This window comes from Anabrus simplex, chromosome 2, assembly GCF_040414725.1.
Source record: "Anabrus simplex isolate iqAnaSimp1 chromosome 2, ASM4041472v1, whole genome shotgun sequence".
NCBI lineage: Eukaryota > Metazoa > Arthropoda > Insecta > Orthoptera > Tettigoniidae > Anabrus > Anabrus simplex.
Genome location: NC_090266.1, coordinates 700,792,068 through 700,812,254, shown reverse-complemented (window position 1 = coordinate 700,812,254; position 20,187 = coordinate 700,792,068). Strand labels below are relative to the sequence as shown.

At 39.4% G+C, this 20,187-nt stretch overlaps 1 protein-coding gene across 3 annotated transcripts in view; it reads left to right on the top strand.

The window, feature by feature from the left end:
- The window catches only part of LOC136864384 (hippocampus abundant transcript 1 protein), a 262,341-nt gene that overhangs the window by 195,694 nt on the left and 46,460 nt on the right, over positions 1-20,187 (top strand). For all 3 annotated transcript variants that reach the window (XM_067141316.2, XM_067141315.2, XM_067141314.2), the window contains 2 exons: positions 8,995-9,092; positions 9,181-9,365. In XM_067141316.2, coding sequence (XP_066997417.1) covers positions 8,995-9,092; positions 9,181-9,365 — 283 coding nt within the window. The remainder of the gene's footprint in view (positions 1-8,994; positions 9,093-9,180; positions 9,366-20,187) is intronic.

The window sequence follows — 20,187 nt, the reverse complement described above, 5'->3', positions numbered from 1 at the left end:
ACTACAGACCAATCAGCCTGACCAGTATAGTTTGTAAAATACTGGAGAGTTTAATATCAAAGGACATCAGAGGGATATGTGATGATAAAAATTGGTTCATGAGGAGCCAGTATGGATTTAGAAAGAAATTTTCTTGTGAGACACAACTGATGGGATTTCAGCAGGGCATATCAGATCAATTGGATTCAGGTGGCCAGTTAAATTGCATAGCCATAGATCTTTCCAAAGCCTTTGATAGAGTGGAATATGGAATATGGAATATTATTAAAGAAATTGGAGGGAATAGGATTGGACGTAAGGGTTATACGTTGGATAAGAACATTTCTAAGCTCAAGGGTTCAGAAAGTCAAAGTAGGAAATAATATATCACAGGAAGAGAAAGTTTGGAAGGGAATTGCACGGGGTAGTATAATCGGTCCGTTACTTTTCGTAATATACGCAAATGATTTAGGGAACAATATAACATCAAAAATAAGATTGTATGCAGATGACATAATTTTTTATAGGGAAATAAATAATATTGAGGATTGTTCAGAATTACAAAGTGACCTTGAGAGTATCCAACAGTGGGTTGAAGAAAGTAATATGAAGGTTAATGAAGGCAAATCAACTGTTACAACATTTACAAACAGGAGCTTTAAAACTGAATTTGAATATACTTTGGATGAGGTAGTTATCCCAAAAGATGGCAAGTGCAAATACTTAGGTGTGAGATTTAAAAGTAATTTGCACTGGGAGGGTCATGTTGATGACATTGTTGGGAAAGCATACAGATCGTTACTTGTCATAATGAGGCTACTTAAAGGATGCAACAAAGAATTAAAAGGAAAAAGTTACTTAAGTATGGTTCGTCCATTATTGGAATATGCAAACAGTGTTTGGGATCCTCACCAAGAATACCTAATAAAAGAACTAGATGGTGTGCAGAGGAAAGCAGCAAGATTTGTAACAGGGGATTTCAGGAGAAAAAGTAATGTATCAGAAATTTTAGAGGAACTTGGGTGGGAAACTTTTAAGTAAGAGAAGGGAGAAAACTAGATTTATAGGATTATATAGAGCCTATACAGGAGAAGAAGCATGGAGAGAAATCCGTGAGAGGCTTCGGTTGGAAAATAATTATATCGGCAGAACTGACCACAAGTATAAAGTTAGAAGGAATTTTAGCAGAAGCGATTGGGCTAAATTTTCATTCATTGGGAAGGGCGTGAAGGAGTGGAACAGTTTACCAGGGGTAATGTTTGATCCTTTTCCAAAATCTGTACAGATATTCAAGAAGAGAATAAACAGCAACAGAGAAAATAAATGTAATATTACCGAGCTCGATAGCTGCAGTCGCTTACGTGCGGCCAGTATCCAGTAATCGGGAGATAGTGGGTTCGAGCCCCACTGTCGGCAGCCCTGAAGATGGCTTTCCGTGGTTTCCCATTTTCACACCAGGCAAATGCCGGGGCTGTACCTTAATTAAGGCCACGGCCGCATCCTTCCACTTCCTAGGCATTTCCCATCCCATCGTCGCCATAAGACCTATCTGTGTCGGTGCGATGTAAAGCAAAAAAAAAAAAAGGTAATGTTAGAGGGCATTCGACTAGTGCAGGTTATTGTAAATAAAAAATGTGTGTGAATAAATTAATTCCATCCCCTGGTCTATGGAGTTTGGACAGCCCAAGTAGGGGACTGCCTGTCAGGGGTGAAGTACAGTGGGGACTTCGAGGGCCTTGGGACCGCTACGGTAGCTGTGAATGTCCTTCAGGAACTTTGAAAAGTGGTGGCAAAAGGGGCTCTGTCTAAGACGCCGCAGGTCGTTACGCTACTTAGGTTCCAAAATGAGTAAAAAATAAATAAATGCAATGTAAATTTTAATCTTATACCAGTTGTATAGTATTATTTGAAGTAATTCCACATACTGTATACGAGTTGACTATGTAAGTACAGGATATATTATAAGTGGAATTTTGTAACAATATAAATTTATTAAGGATGAGCTGTGTGTTTATTAGAAAAAATTGTTTGCGTAAATTGTATAATATTGTATTCTAGGTAAATTTTCTTCTTCTCTTGTTAATTTAAAATTTAGTGCTTGACAATAATGTATTTTAGTGTACCATTTGCCACCGAGATTTTGATTTTTGAAGCATCTTCAGCCAAAATATACCTTAGCCTGAAGTTTCGTCAGGGCCCCGAACCTAGTGACCTTAAAGTATGTGGTTCCCTAAGATCCGACGTTTACATTAGAGACAATCAATAGCCTTAAAACTAGTGTGAAATCTTCTAACAATGTTCTACATAGATAAGAATAAAAACACTACAGTCGTATTGACAGAGGTTAAAACATAAAACACAACATAGTGAAGTAAATAAAATCATACAGGATATCATATTGCTATCAGTCAATCAATAAAAATGTTTATACATAAAAGTGATTATTTTTTTAATGTTCGTTGGAATGAAGAAGGTAATTAGAATAGTCACTAGTTAAATCTCATTCCATTGCTTAGACATGAGTCAGGTGTAAAAAATCACATATAGTAGTTGACTAATGGAGTAGTAACACATCACAGGATTGATCACGCCTGAAACAGCATGTATGTCGAGGCAAATATCCAGTTCCTTTAAACATAGGTTTACCAAGCTCGATAGCTGCAGTCGTTTAAGTGCAGCCAGTATCCAGTATTCGGGAGATAGTAGGTTCGAACCCCACTGTCGGCAGCCCTGAAAATGGTTTCCCTTGGTTTCCCATTTTCACACCAGGCAAATGCTGGGGCTGTACCTTAAGGCCACGGCCGTTTCCTTCCCACTCCTAGCCCTTTCCTGTCCCATCGTCACCGTAAGACTATCTGTGTCGGTGCGACGCAAAGCAACTAGGAATTTAAAAAAAAAACATAGGTTAAGGCCGAAAACAGGTGTCCTCGAATTTTAAATTTTGTAAGTTCCGTTATTTAATTGAATTCTTTTTTCCAGTTAGAAGGAGATAGTGGAACATTTAATGCTCGATAAACTAAACTGTAGAAATTTGCATGTTTTAGAGTTTGAGGATGTAAGGACTCGTTCTTTATTGTCAAAGGAGCAGCAGAGGGCTTTCTGTAAAATTGGAAAATAAAATTATCATTGGCTCTGGTCAAGTTTAAGTCCAAGAAGTTTAAAGACTTGTTGATTTCGTCCTCCTTAGTGAACCTAATATTGCACTCAAGGTCATTAAGGGTCATTAATATGTTATCACTATTATTATGGTGTGTGATGATAGCAAATGTGTCATCGACGTATCTTAGCCAAAGCTGTAAACCATTGATTTTATTGATTATCTTATTAGTCTCAGGTGATCCATAAAAATGTTCGCTATAATTCCAGATATCGGGTCGCCCATTGCTAGTCCCTTCTGTTGGACATACTGGACATAAAGAAATGAAATTTTGAGGATACATTTACACTGACAGAGCAAATGCAACACCAAGAAGGAGTGGTCAGAACTTTATGCCAATTGCAGGGTAGACTGACGTCGCTGAGGTATGCTCATGATGTGAAATGCGCCGCTGTGCTGCGCACGTAGCGAACGATAAATGGGACACGGCGTTGGCGAATGGCCCACTTCGTACCGTGATTTCTCAGCCGACAGTCATTGTAGAACGTGTTGTCGTGTGCGACAGGACACGTGTATAGCTAAGAATGCCAGGCCGCCGTCAACGGAGGCATTTCCAGCAGACAGACGACTTTACGAGGGGTATGGTGATCGGGCTGAGAAGGGCAGGTTGGTCGCTTCGTCAAATCGCAGCCGATACCCATAGGGATGTGTCCACGGTGCAGCGCCTGTGGCGAAGATGGTTGGCGCAGGGACATGTGGCACGTGCGAGGGGTCCAGGCGCAGCCCGAGTGACGTCAGCACGCGAGGATCGGCGCATCCGCCGCCAAGCGGTGGCAGCCCCGCACGCTACGTCAACCGCCATTCTTCAGCATGTGCAAGACACCCTGGCTGTTCCAATATCGACCAGAACAATTTCCCGTCGAATGGTTGAAGGAGGCCTGCACTCCCGGCGTCCGCTCAGAAGACTACCATTGACTCCACAGCATAGACGTGCACGCCTGGCATGGTGCCGGGCTAGAGCGACTTGGATGAGGGAATGGTGGAACGTCGTGTTCTCCGATGAGTCACGCTTCTGTTCTGTCAGTGATAGTCACCACAGACGAGTGTGGCGTCGGCGTGGAGAAAGGTCAAATCCGGCAGTAACTGTGGAGCGCCCTACCGCTAGACAACGCGGCATCATGGTTTGGGGCGCTATTGCGTATGATTCCACGTCACCTCTAGTGCGTATTCAAGGCACGTTAAATGCCCACCGCTACGTGCAGCATGTGCTGCGGCTGGTGGCACTCCCGTACCTTCAGGGGCTGCCCAATGCTCTGTTTCAGCAGGATAATGCCTGCCCACACACTGCTCGCATCTCCCAACAGGCTCTACGAGGTGTACAGATGCTTCCGTGGCCAGCGTACTCTCCGGATCTCTCACCAATCGAACACGTGTGGGATCTCATTGGACGCCGTTTGCAAACTCTGCCCCAGCCTCGTACGGACGACCAACTGTGGCAAATGGTTGACAGAGAATGGAGAACCATCCCTCAGGACACCATCCGCACTCTTATTGACTCTGTACCGTGACGTGTTTCTGCGTGCATCGCCGCTCGCGGTGGTCCTACATCCTACTGAGTCGATGCCGTGCGCATTGTGTAACCTGCATATCGGTTTGAAATGAACATCAATTATTCATCCGTGCCGTCTCTGTGTTTTCCCCAACTTTCATCCCTTTCGAACCACTCCTCCTTGGTGTTGCATTGTCACTGTCAGTCAGTGTATATTACAATGTAGGTGCTCGCTAAGGGAGGATTTTGGGATATTCCTTCGCTAAGGGGTGAAAAGGGGGGGTGAATTTTTAAAATGAGTGTATCTATATCTCAAAACTTTAAAAGTGTACAGATGTAAAAATTGGTATTGAGATTCTCCTTTAAAAATAAAGAAACACGTATTTTTTTGTTTTCGGATAATCCCACTAGGAGGGATGAAAAAGGGTGAAAAATGGGTTGATGCCTTTAATGAGGATACTTATATCTCAGAAACTGAATATGTTACAGACCTGAAAATTTGTATTTTGAATCTCCTTGAAAAATAAAGAAACACTTTTTTTTTCTTTTTTTTTTTTCTTTTGAAAAATCCAATGAAGAGGGGGTGAATGGGACTGACAAACGGGGTGGAAATTTAAAAAAATACCTAGGCCTACAATGTATCTCAGACACCGAACATGTTACAGACTTGAAAACTGGTACTTGGAATCTCCTGTAAAAGTAAAGGGACATGGATAAATTTTTCAGAAAATCCACTTAAGGGGAACAAAAAAGGGGGTGAATTTTTAGAATGAGCATATCTGCAGTATATCTCAAAAACTTAACATGTTACAGAAGTGTAAATTGGTATTTTTAATCCCTTTCAAAAATAAGAAACACGATTTTTTTTGGTTTTGGAGAAACCACTTAGGCAGGGGTGAAAAAATAGAAAAATTAGTATTATTTGTATTGGTTCTACTTATATCTCAAAAACTATAGATGTTGCAGACATGAAAATTGGTGTTTGGAATCGTCTTTGAAAGTAAAGTAACACGTATTCCTTTGATTTCGGAAAATCCGATTAGGGGGGTGAAAGAATTGAAAAATTTATTGAATTATTTGTATGAGGATACTTATATCTTATGAAAACTAAAGTTAATACAGACGTGAAAATAGGTATTTGGAATCTCCTTTAAGATAAAGAAACACGCATTTTAGGGGAAAATAAACTTGTGGGGAGGGTGTGAAAAGGAATTAAATTCCTTTTATGAGGACACATCTCAAAAACTGAACAGGTTACAGATGTGATAATTAGTATTTAGAAGCTCCGTTATAAATAAACACGTATCTTTTGTTTTCGGAAAATTCACTTGAGGGAGGGTGAAAGGAAGTGAAAAATTTTAATTCTCTTTATGTGGATACTTATATCTCAAAAACTGATGGTTTCAGAAGTGAAAATTGGTGTTTGGAATCTCCTTTAAAAATAAGGAAACACATATTTTGGGGGGGGGACAACTTAACGGGGGTGGGGTGAGAAAGGAGTTGAATTCTTTTTGTGAGGATACTTATATCTCAAAAAAAAAAAAGAAAAAAAGATGTTACAGACGTGAAAGTTGGTATTTAGAATCTCCTTTAAAAATAAACATGTATTTTTTTGTTTTCGGAAAATGGGAAGGACTGATGAAGGGGTTTTCGGAGGAGTGAAAATAAGTAAAGGAGGAGTTGAATTCTGTTTAAGAGGATACTTATATCTCAAAAACTGAAGATGTTACAGATGTGAAAGTTGGTATTTTGAATCTCCTTTAAAAATAAAGGAACACATATTTTTTGTTTTCGGAAAGTCCATTAAAGAGAGCATGGGTGGAAATAAAAGGGAAAAAGAAGTTGAATTCATTTTATGAGGATACTCCTATCTCAAAAACTGGAGATGTTACAGATCTGAAAGTTGGTATTGTATTTTGAATCTCCTTTAAAAGTAAAGAAACGCGTACTTTTTTGTTTTCGGAAAAATCTACTTTAAGGGGTTGAAAAGAATTTGAAACATGGATGAATTTTGAAAATGAGTACCAGTATATCTACAGTATATGTCAAAAACTTAAGATGTTACAGACATGAAACTTGGTATTTGGAAAGTCCTTTAAAGATACAGGAACAAAGAGTTTCCGGGGTAAATGAAACTCAATTTGTCGGTAAATGTTTATACTTAAGGATTTTCAGATTATGTCCGAGTACAGTACCGAGGAAGATTACTTTTGTTATTTTACGAAATCCACGCGAGCGAAGCTGCGGTTAACTGCTAGTTTTTTTAGATAAAATATCTACACCACAGTTCTAAGTACTTTATACTACACAAGGATTTTATGACAAGGAAGCGAGCAAGGTAGTAACTGGTAAAATAACTTCAATTTTCTTTAGGAGTGTCCTAATTATAAAATAATAGGAATAACAGGCTAACAATAGAAATAAGTAGAAATATGTAGTTATACAAGGGGGGGGGGGTCAAATATAAACAGGATTTTTTAAATTATTTAAATTCATGTATTGAAAAACACAATGCAATTACAATTTATTTTCCCACATAATTTCCTGCTTTGGAAATGCATTTGTCCCAGCGTATGGGCAGCTTTTTGATGCCCTCATCGTAAAATGAACAGGGTCATGTCACCAGCCAGTTGCGCACGAAGTCTTCCACACTCTCATCATCTTCAAATCATTGCCCTCCTAGAGCTTCTGTAAGCAGTCTGAACAAATGGAAATTGCAGGGCGATAAGTCCAGGCTGTAAGGAGGATGATCAAGTGTAGTCCAGTGCATTTCCTGTAGCTTGGAGACAGAGCTGCAGTATGGGGCCGTGCATTGTCGAATCGGTTGATCTCTTCTCTTGCGGTGATATGCAACCCTTGCCTTGTTCAACAGCTCACAGTAGTAAGCAGCATTGATTGTGTGTTGCTCGTGCAAAAAATCAATCAGCAAAATACCTCGCCGATCGAAAAAACAGTTGAAAGAACCTTGCCGGCTGACTGTCGAGTCGTGGCTTTCACTGGTGCTGCCTCCCCTTTTCCTCCGCCACTCCTTACACACATGCGTCCTTGACAATGTCTGATCACTGAACTGTGCAGTCAATCTCTGGCAAATTTCTGCCGCTGTAACTCCTTCACGAACAGGAAATTTTATAATTATGCGTTGCGCAGTGGAGGGGTGCACCTGTTGCTTGGATATTGTGAGCGTTACTGACGAAACGGCGGGAAATATCTAACAGCACGCTCTCCCCACTCCTAACGATCCTGCCTAAGCATAGCAGAAGCGCGGGGCCAGTCGTACCAACTGTTGATGTTCAGGAACAAAAATCCCGTTTATATTTCATTGACCTTTGTATTAAATACATTGACAGATTATTAACAAAATTTCTACACCACAATTCTAAACTACACTTAAGCCTATCGTAATTACAATAGGTTAACTGAAATAACAGAAATGTTGTAAAAGCTAAATAGTTATTAGAGAGATTTTCTATTTTTTTTATTCCTACAAGCTAACAGAAATTAAAACTGCTTTTAAATCATTGTCCCAGCTAAGTTTATTTCCTGGAAAATTGATAACTTGAAATTTACTGTAAACTACTTGTTCTCTCCATCTTGTACTGGACTAAATAGAATGTGATTTTTGAGATCTCTGAAAAAGTGAGCTCTGCCTCTCATGTTCTTATTTAATCTGTAATGTGGATATCAGTTCTCAGTTTTCAGTAATGGGATGGATCGTGGATTTTGCATGTGTATTTGTATATTATACATTGAGTTTTTATGAAATCCAGACACTGCTATTTACTGTAGAAGAGATGGATAATGACTTACGGGTTCAGTGCTAATTGTTTGGTTCTTAGACTCCATCTGAAAGAGACTCTTGTAGGGAAGGTTTTCTAATTTGTTTATGGAAGAGGGTAAAAAATTATCTGAGGATAATAGTTTTCTTAGGAATTATCCTAATAATCTTGGTGCGGAGTATATAACTGGTACTTCACACCTTTTCCCTAGTATTGTGATACACTGTTTTGCCATTGGATGTTCACCGTGTATTTACTTCTTACCTATGGGTAGTGTCTCGTTATAAGTTCCTACTATTTTTCATAGTAAACAAAATAAACATATTTAAGAACACGTAATGAACTGCATACTCTTGTGGGTCCAAATAATAACTTGTCTCATACGTCTGCTCCACTATTGGCTGAGAGTTTCATACATTTTAATGAAAGTGGGTTTGAATTTGTGAGTGGAAACTTGTTATTGACTAGGTAGCACTTTTGTTGTGCTTTGTATAGGGTATATAATGATTCAAGGTCTTATACTAGTGCCAAATTTATACTGTTATATATTTTCTGAGTTATGGATTTCCTGTAAAATACTGACTTGACTTCAGGATGATGTGGGCTGCTGGAGTTCTCGCTTCAGTATCAAGCATCACATATCCAGCCATCAGTGCCTTTGTGTCCATGCATTCTGATGCTGATAAGCAAGGTAAGATAATACATAAATTTTATAGCCATTATATACTTCTAATATCCAAGTGAGATGGATATTTACCTTTGGTATTCTATATGTACAGGCCTGGTGCAAGGGATGGTTACGGGTATGCGGGGGCTGTGTAATGGACTAGGCCCTGCAATGTTTGGTGTGATCTTCTACTTGTTCCATGTTGACTTAAATGAAGAATCGAAACCAAAGGTTGAGCGAACTACTGCAACAGGGGATAATGGCACTGCTGGTCAGATTGTCGATTCCATGCACCCGGTAAGTGTTCTGTTCTTTCTGTGTGAATCAGTTCCAGTATAGTTTCTAATGTTAACTTTTAATGTAAATTATTAACAGAGAATCAAAGGTTGCCTTATTATTCTTCCTCCCTTCATCCCCTCATCAAAATTCAGCAATCACATGTATAAAGAGAAAGAAGAAAAAGATATGTTGGTCATAAATAGAAAGATAGCATCAAGAGGAACACTTAATAGGATGAACACGACGACTGGTCAGTGTGGGAAGAGGGAGAAATAGAAAAAACAAAAGGACAGTGACAATCTACACATCTTCATACACTGCTGTCTTTTAGTGTGTTTTTCTCCTCCTCATTCCAGTTCTGTGCCCTGTGGGTGGGAGACTCAGATGAAGAATACACCCACGGTATCCCCTGCCTGTCGTAAGAGGTGACTAAAAGGGTCGGCCAAGGGATGATTGAATTAGAACGATGAAACTACTTGTGATTAGTACCATCACACGGTTTGAATTAGAACGATGAAACTACTTGTGATTAGTACCATCACGTGGGGAACACCATGGGTTGTCTTTACAGAGTAGTACCACTATGTTACATACACAATAGGTTTGTGATTAGTAGCAGCAGAGCGCGTTTCACTGTGGGTTTCCAATACCTGTGATGAGTACCACTACGTGCAGAACATCACAGGCTTACGTTGCCTGTGATTAGTACCACTATATGAGCTACACCGTTGGTCTGTGTTGCCTCTAATTTGTACCCACTGTGAGGAACATCACGGGATAGTATGAGTCCCTGTGATTAGTAACACTATGTGAGAAACATCATGGGTTTGCGTTGCCTATGTGTGGCACCATTATGTGAGGAATACCATAGGTCTGCATTACCTGTGCGACGTACAATATGTGTGAGTAGTACCATAATGTTTGGAACACCGTGAGTTTGTGCTACTTTTGATTAGTACCGTAACTTAGAAATACCATGGTTCTACTTTACTAGTGATAAGCACCAAATGAGGGGCCGTTGACCTGGATTTCGGACCCCTTTAGACAACAAACATCATTGATTCAGGATTGTTCTTTTTTGGAAGCAGCCCCTTGGTCAGTAATATAGTTTCTGGGAAGGTGAGGCACTGGGGGTCAGATCCACTTAATGTCTTAAATTCATATTCATCCATTCATTTTTCATAATCACTTTTTGAATTTTGGTCATTGGATGAATTTTGGACTTTTAAATTATCATTGCATTTCGTCTCATTTTGTACCATTAGGGGCCGATGACCTAGATGTATTTTAGTAAACTATGCTTTTATCCCATTGACTCAGTTGTAGTTCGTGTTTGCATATTTTAATGTGTTATTTTAACTTCTAACATGAATGATATATTTATATCTCTACATATTCCATTGTAATTTGTATTTCTATCATTTTATCAGAAGGTACGGCATTGCATATTACATCCACTGATTATTTTAATTTCATTATAATTTGTTTTAAATTCTAGTCAGGGGATGTATTTTAAAATTTTAATTATCATGTCTTTTGATTTCATCTCGTACCATTAGGGGCCGATGATCTAGCTATTAGGCCCGTTTAAAAACAAACCATCATCATCATCATCATCATCATCATTCCAGTTCTTCTTCATGAATTTCTTCTCAGCCCCCAATGAGTTCGTTTCTGCTTCCCAGCTTCATCAGAAGGGCAGGCTTGAATATTCATTTAGAGGCCATGTTAACCCTTACACTGCTACACCCGAGATATCTCTAGTGGGGTAGTACGTCACGTCCTTGCTGCTTCCAAGATATCTCGTCGGTAACTTCAGCTAAATTTCTGAAAAGGAAATTCTTTGTTTTTCAAACTTGAGTGACAACAAGGTACATCTTTTAGTAGCATAATGTACCATCAGTCAAAACGGAGACTGCATTTTAACGCTATCTGTGGTCAAACATCTGAAATGATGCACTCAGCTCAGTGCGCAACCTAGGTTGGCAGTCCTGCAAAGCACCTGTGTCCAGGGTTTGTAAAACTGGCTTCAAGTAGCAGACTGCGCGTTCTTTCTGAGTTCAAACGTATAGAAGCTGTGAACACTCTTGAATCCAAAGATAAGTATTTTGATATCAGTGATTTGAGTAGTGATTATAGTCCTAGTGACAATGGTGACGGTGATAGTGCTGAGCCTCAAGTACCAGCTCCACAAACCAGGAAAAGAATTCGTTCCGAACCTGATTTATTTCAGTGGCGCACGGGTAATATGTTTAGTCCTGTAATACACAGTTTTGATGACAGTTCATCAGGTAAATCACTCGGTGTGATTCATGATGAACCAGCGGCTTTAGACGTATTTCAGTGCTTCTTTTCATGAGAAATTATGGAGCATATAGCATTTGAAACAAACTAGTTTTTGGTATTTGTTACGCAGACAATGCCACCGTCTCCAAGTTCAAGGCTACAGAAATGGAGGGAAATCGCACCTGAAGAACTATACCTCTTTTTTGCTGTGACAATGCTTATGGCAAGAATGAAGAAACTTACAATTCTTGAATACTGGTCAACTGATCCTCTAATAATGACCCCGCAGTTCTCGGATTTCATGTCTAGAGACAGGTATCTCTTATTATTGCGGTTGTTACATTTCAATGACAACAACAGTCAGCCTGAAGATGACTGGCTGTACAAAATAAAGCCTGTAATTATTGACCATCACAGAAACAAGTTCAGGGAAACGTTCACCCCATTCGAAAACATTTGCATTGATGAAAGTTTGATGCTTTTCAAGGGCAGGCTTTCATTCGTTCAGTTTATCCCATCAAAGAGACACAGATTTGGAATAAAGACATTTGTTATCTGTGATTGTGAGACCGAATATAAGCTGGAATTTATTGTTTACACAGGGTCAACTACAGAAATAATTCATGAACGTGAATTTGGGGTATCAGGTGCAGTTGTCTTGACGCTAATTGAAAGGTACTTGCAGAAAGGACATATATAGTGGATAGATAACTGGTATTCAAGCCCTCAACTGTACGAATACCTACACAAAACCAAACCCAACACATGTGGTACCGTCAGGAAAAACAGGAGGGGTATGCTGAAATTTACTACAAAATTGAAGAAAGGACAAACTGAATCAAAAGCGACAGATAACATGATTTCCATCAGGTGGCTCGATCGTAGGGAAGTTTGTATGCCGACCACGCGACATACTGACATCATGAGACCTACAGGGAAGACGGACTGACAGACAGACAAGACTACCTGTAGAGAAACCCCATTGCGTTATTGACTATAACAAGTATATGGGTCCTGTTGACCGGTCGGACATGATGATCAGTTCTATCGAGTGTGTGCGGAAGTCAATGAAATGGTACCGAAAGTTCTTTTTCCACCAGCTGGACACTGTTCTAAATTCTCATGTCCTCTTCAATGTTAAAACTGGACAGAACATATCTCTAGCAGATTTCTAGTTACAGCTTATAAGGGAACTCATCCAGAAGTACCATGTTTCCAGACAAACTAGTAAAAGAGGATGTCCTACATCTGGTGACCAACCACTCAAGCTGACGGAGAGACACTTCCCATCCCCTGTACAACCTACTCCAAAGAAGAAATTTTCTATAAGATGCTGACATGTCTGCTCCAAAACAACTGGCTAAAAAAAGGCGAGAAACTCGGTACATGTGCATCAAATGTGACGTGGCTCTCTGTGTTCACCCCTGCTTCGAAATATACCACACATTATTGAAGTTTTGAAGACGGACACATTGGAGTATCTGCTATGAATAATGAAACAATTTGGTGTAAATTATGTGAGTTGATATTTTAGTGCTTAGTGTTTTCTCTACATTTCTTATTTTGGCCAACCCTGACTTAAATTTAATTTTTGTCACATTATTAAATAATGAAATGTTCTTTGATTGCTTTTTATTAGGAAATAGTCATATCCGATATATTCAGGGTGATGACCAGTCAGTACTTTGGCTGCTATGGACAACTCTGATTTGAAAAAATAGCTAAAATGTCTCTCATTCGTAATTGTTGAAAGAGGGATATCGAACTTTTTATATGAAAGAGTAGTTTTAGTTCCTATGGATAACCCTGATTTTCTCTGTTCTTAATTTTTGTGGGGAAAATATAAAACTGAAAACTGTTCTGGAATTATTTTGCCAGTTCATATGAAATTTCTTATTTTCGCACCCTTTTCATATATTTCATATGTTTTGAGGCATTATATTTTTTAAGAATAATTCAGCACGGAGGGTTCTGATAGTCGCTCACAATATTAGGAGCGAAAAGGTTAACAGACCTTCAGTCTTGGTGTGGGAAGGGTAAGAGAAGAAGGAAGATGGATAAACCCAGGAAATGGGAAGCAGAAACGAGCTCATCGTGGGCCAAGAAGAAATGGATGTAGAAGAACTTGAAGTGCGGATTATAGTTAACTCTTTGCTTGACGCAGTCACAACTGTCATGCCTTTCCCTAGCGTGGCTTGTTTCAGCGCTCTGGCGTCCTCTCTCCTTCCTTGCAGCTTATAATGTTGTCAGCGAAAGCACATGTTAATGGTTCCTGTGAGACTCCAAAGGTGTGTTCTTCACTGTGTATCTGTTACAACCCTTGAGCAAGGAAGATACCAATCAAGTATATCACTTTCAGTTCAGTCCGCCATGGCTATTCTGTAACAAGTGTTAACAAATTCTGGCCGATCATCTTGAAAGTGTAGTAAATGGAATTTATGCTGATGATGAAAGTGGCTATGAAACGATTTTGGAATCTGATGAGCTTGACTGCATTGCAGTGTACTGTGGTGGCAAGAGAGTGATCTCCATGATAGCAATAGCGACAGTGAAAACATCGCAACTAGTCCACAGCTGCATGGGCAGACATTTAAATTTTATCAGCAATATTTACATTTACTGGTAATTCCTGAATAAGAATTGATATGACTCACTGACCCATTCTTTTTTTTTTTTTTCCTTCAAAATTTTCTTAGACAAAGATTTAGTGAATTCAGTCTTGATAGTAACAAATTCCTATGCATGTCAGTTCCTCAGTACACGTGCATTATCTTCTCATAAGATTTTAACCACAGGGATGTTTACATTAGATGTAATGAGGACACACCTGGGAGCTGTCATAAATGACAGGAATGTACGAATACCCTGATATTGAAGAATATTGCTCCACAAGACCCTTCTTTCATATCCCATTTTTCGAAAGAAAAAAAAAGGACTTATTTGCGGTGACTCCATCTGCTATCAAAATGTCATTTTTTGGATAATCAAGAACAGCCAGCTAAAAAACTACTGATAAGGTATGAAAATATGTTTAATGTATGAAATATTTATTAATAATTAAACATTTTGTTTTAAAATACTGATAAGCACTGAAGTTATTTAAAGGTGAAAGTTTCCATATAGCTTGAGAATTGAAGTTTTGAACGGCGTACAAGATGCAGAAGTAATTTAAATACCATTTAGGTTAATTACAGGTGCTGCACCCATTTGTTACAATGGAATTTCAATTGTTCAGGTGATGTCGGCTATAAAGGTATTTTGGCAATTGATGCCATATGATATTTTCCCAAAAAGGTAATTTTTATATTTTGAAATGACATGAAATTCAAAAATACTGAAATAATTTACTATGCACTTCTTCACTCATAAGTAATTTAAATAAATTAAATCTTGATGTTTCTGAAAATCTATTATAGTTTTCTGTTTGAAGTCTCATGTGAGAGACCAGTATTTTTTATTTACAATTTTCTTTTTTTGAATTTTATTGGGCCAAGCATGTAATTGATGCAGTCCAATTTACAGTTCGTAATTTTCATGAAAACTGTATTGTTGAAGTGAAAGTTGTAAGAAAACGAATTATTACAACCTGTGACAATAAAGTTCGGTGAATGAAGTCAGAATGGTCGATCCGGCAAGACTGGCAACACGCAATGCTGCACCTGCATAGCAGCAGTTTTTGACCACCTGGTCCCAACGTTGTTCAGTTGAGCATCGTGTGTGTGCTGTGTAAGACCTGTTTGACACAGTGCGTGTTTAGCGCGTTGGTTCTGAACTGCGAACAGAAACGTGAACGACCAAAATATCAATGTACAGTTTTGTTTTAAGCTTGGCAAGACACCGAAAGAAATGCATGCGTTGCTGGTACGTGTTTATGAAGATCAAGCACTGTCCTTGAAGTGTGTGTACGAGTGGTTTGCCCGTTTTCGAGGAGGCCGGGAAAGTGTTTCTGGCAATTCCCGCAGCGGAAGATCGGCGACCGCCGTCAGTGACGAAAACATAGAGAAGGTGAGAACATTAATCACGAACGATTGGCGATTAACTGTGCACATGATAGCAGATGAACTGCAGAACCGTGAATCTGTGCAACAAATCGTTACCCAGAAGTTAGGGAAGAAGGAAACGTATTCTCGTCTTGTGCCACATGACTTGACTGACGATCAGAAGCAGGCACGTTTAGAGGCTTCACAGAATTTTGTCGAAGCGGCGGATTCGAAACCAAGTTTCTTGAACTGTATTGACACTGAGGATGAAACCTGGTGTTTCAGGTACGGCCCTGAAATGAAACGACAAAGCATGGAATGGCGTTCTCCGGGATCCCTTCATCGGAAAAAGGTCAGAGCCGAAAAGTCACGCATCAAAACAATGCTCATCACCTTTTTCGATAGTCAAGACATTATCCCCAAGGAATTTCTACTTGAGGGAACGACGTTGAATGCTGCACGTTACATTGAAATTTTGATCCGTTTCATGAAACGTCTATGCAGGGTACGACCCCAGTGCACACAAGGTTCATGGTTTTTTGTCCATGACAACGCTCACGCACGCGCGCACACACACACACACACACACACACACAGCTGATATCGTCAAACAGTTCACGGGGAAAAAAGGGGGTGGTGCAACTTGAACATCCCCCATACTCACCAGATCTCAATCCTCCAGACCTCTTCCTATTCCCACGACTCAAACTCTCTTTGAAAGGAAAGGCATTTGGCTGTATTCCTGACATCCAACGAAACGTGACGAGGCTTTTGAACACCATCCCAAAGGAAGCCTTCTTGCAAAGTTTCCAGGACATGTATCGCCGATCTCAGCAGTGCATAGTTATGGGAGGGGACTATTTTGAAGGACAGTAAGGTCACTGTCATGCATTGTTCATCTATGTTGATAGTACAGGACTATTCACCGAACTTTATTATCACAGGTTGTATTATTCTGTGTGCTACATAATCCCAATTGAAGAAACATTTTTTTAGTGGGGGAGTGAGGATATGTTTCTTTGTTATAAGAAAATGTCCAAGCTCCTGCATGATTTAATGAAGTCAGGCTGAATTTTGTCATTTGTGATACTTGCTTTTATTTCAGTTTTCCTTTTGCATAATGCTTTTCTCATTACAAAGAGTAGTCTTCTGAAGACAAAATTGACTTTCACTTTGTTTCTATACATTTAACTGATTCAAAATATTGTCAAGATTAACTGAAAATGAATTATAATTTTGTAATATCCTTCATTATTGTAACATTACCAAAACTAGCATTTTAAATATCGATGTAGGGTACAGTTTGTATAATCATGTAATATACTGTATTGTATTTGAAAGGGAAGATAAGTGAACAGTAATTGAGAAGTTTTCTGTAACAGCACCTTAACTCTGAAAACTTGAACATTTCATAGAGGTATTGACAGTTTAAGTTTTTCTGACCAAGTGAGTTGGTTGTGCGTTTAGGGGCGCACAGCTGTGAGCTTGCATTTGGGAGATAGTGAGTTTGAATCCTACTGTCAACAGCCCTGAAGATGGTTTTCCTTTTCCACACCAGGCAAATCCTGGGGCTGTACTTTAATTAAGGCCACTGCCATTTCCTTTCCACTAGTCCTTTCCTAAACCATTGTTGCCAAAGGACCTATCTGTTTGTGTGTGATGTGAAGCCATTTGTTAAAAAAAACAGTTTTCCGATACTTCTGTTATATAGAGGCATGTGTTTGCACCAAAAAAATAACATTAAGAATGTAAGAGAGAAGATAACACAAAGTCTGTAGCCTGGTAAGGTATTTGGAAACTGCCCTCGAGTCATATCAGATATGTCATATACCAGTTGTCAGCCCTTTATTAGAGAAACATTTGTGCCAATTTTCAAACTACTATCCAAACCCTAAGATGAAGTAGCAGCTTGAATGTGTGAGTAGGGCCTAAGTACATCTTTGTGAAACCCGAGCTTGAAAACTTCTGCAAAATATTTGGGATGTTTGGGACATCAAAACAAACTTCCTACAATGTTTGCAAAGTTCAAAATTAAATAAGACAATTTTTATAGCATTCTATAATTTGGAATTTTTATAGGATTCTATAATTTGGTAAGAACAGATAGAAATATTTGAGTGGCTAATGTCCTTTGCATGGTAGGTATATGGTATCAATTGCAACCCCCTGTCGGGTGTGTCACAGTGAAAACAATTAAAAACTGTCCATGCAGCACATGTTGCTTACCCTTCAGCAAAGCCGTAGAGTAGCACTGTTTCCTGTTTACTCCAACAGGAATCGTTTACTGCGGAGCACTCTGCTTCTGAACTGGAACATACCATTCAACTTGCATTATGGCATAGACAAGCTCTGGTAGCTGTTACGGTGAGTGTTGACACATTTAAACAGATATGTACTTTCGAGTGCTTGCAGCAATCACTAAGCATAAACCGACCAAGTTCGACGTAAAGTAAGCAAAGGGACTCAAGAAATACTTGCCGGTGCGGGGAGGAAGAGGACTCAGCAGAGCAATGCGCAGGGAAGGGCGTAAAGTGAGGTAACACCAATATCTAAATGTCGTGTCTAGAATAACCAGATAGCAGTGATCACATCCCAAATCAAGTGGTGATTTCAATTATGGGGCCTTTCCCCAGAGGAACTATCGCGGTAGGGACACGTGGAAGGGGGGGGGGGGGGGAAGGAGAACACTCAAGAAAACTCCCACAAGCACAGGTTTCAAAAAAAATGAACACATATATTAAAACAACTCCAAGAAATAACAATTGTTTACACTATAAGAATGAGAATTTCGACCATTTGATACACCATTAAAGTGGGAAATTGTACAAATTATCAACAGGTTTTCTCTCCTTTTTTTTTTTGTTTAGTGTACGTATCTTAAAGGGGTAATCACCAAACCACAATAGAGCTTGGGGGGGGGGGGGGTCGCCAAGCACGAAACCAGAATAAAATTTTATACCAATGTTCACGCGAATGCCACAAAGTAGCAAGGAATTATGGAAATAGGAACAAGAAAATTAACATTAGTTAAAAGGAATTTTTCCAGTGCTCACAAAGGCACGTGATAAAAGAACAGGCTATCCCCCTAAAACTAAGCCACACCTTTTTTTCTTTTTAAAGCAAGTAGACACCAGAATAATCGAAAGGCATACGCCAGATGAAGTATAAAAATTTAGCAGAGCACCAAGCTACAAATTTATTAATATGTTACTAGAGGAACAAAAGGTAGACGAAAAGAAGGAAAAATCGGGAAAGAGATTCGAGCAGGGAAAGGGGATTGACCAGGGTACGATGCCCGCTCCAAACGAGAGAAAAGGTTGCAGTACAACTGTTCAAAACTTGAAGCCCAGCACGCTTCCTCCTTCATATTTCCATCATAAAGTCAAAGTCAATAATTTGGCACCATGAAATTTCGCTGTGTCCTGAAGGGACGATAGTTCAATATCGAAGCGTTATTCAAGCCCATATGATGAATGAGAGGGCGAAATTAAAATGAATGGTAAAATAATTACAGTAAAAGTCTGCTCACCCAACACGTAACAGAGAACCAAGTAAAGTCCAAATGCACTCGGACCAGCCGGTGCAGGGCTTGAGCTCCCACTGCCGATTACAACACCAAGTCACACCTGATTGCCCGACAGGAGAAAGCGGCGAGTATATATATACGGAGCGAAGCGAGCTCGAGAACACACTAGAACTAGGTGACGTCACGGAGATTGCGCGTGGCGGTGTAGCAGATGAAGCAGTGGTGAGACAGCATAGCAAGCAGAAGGTTCATAGAGCAGCGCAATATAGTGTGCACTAAATCAAGACGGAGAAGCAGCCATAAGGTAGGCGAAGTTGAGCTCGTAACATAGCGTCATTTTGTTATGGTGTGAAAAAGATACGGGCAATATTTAATGAAGTGTGTGTGCAAAATATCATAATACACAACAAAATATAGACACGTACTCCGCATTCCATGTGATAGTTGCTTCACGTCATAGATTCAGTGTCGTGAATTCAACCTCAGTATCCCTGCTCTACGATTAATGATTCCTGTTGGAGTAAATGACAAATGGAGCTACTGTACATCTGTGTCGTAGGGTAGGCAAATCGTGCAGCAGCAACAGTTTTTGCAGTTAATTGTTTTCACTATGATACACCCCACAGAGAGGGTTATGAATGATGCCTTATTTACTTGGGTTTGAGGTTCCCTTTACAAAGGACGGTAATCACTCAAATATTTCTATCTGTTCTTACTAAAATTATTACATTATAAAAAAATAACAATGTCATAAACACTGTATAAATATACCATACTATACTAATGTCCTTTGTATATGGTAGTTACCTCACAAACCCTAGGACGAGGGCAAATCAAAAACTGTTACACTTCCATGTTATGGCATTTATGAAACGACCTACACATATTCAACACGGCTGTGACAACATACAGTGTAAGTTCATTTTTCCACATAGTCCCGAAGAGACTGTAAACATTTCTCGGAACGGTCAACCATCTTTTCGATTCTGGATGTGTAGAAATCACCTTCAGTGCTATGTAACCACCTGGAGATGGTAGCTTTCACCTC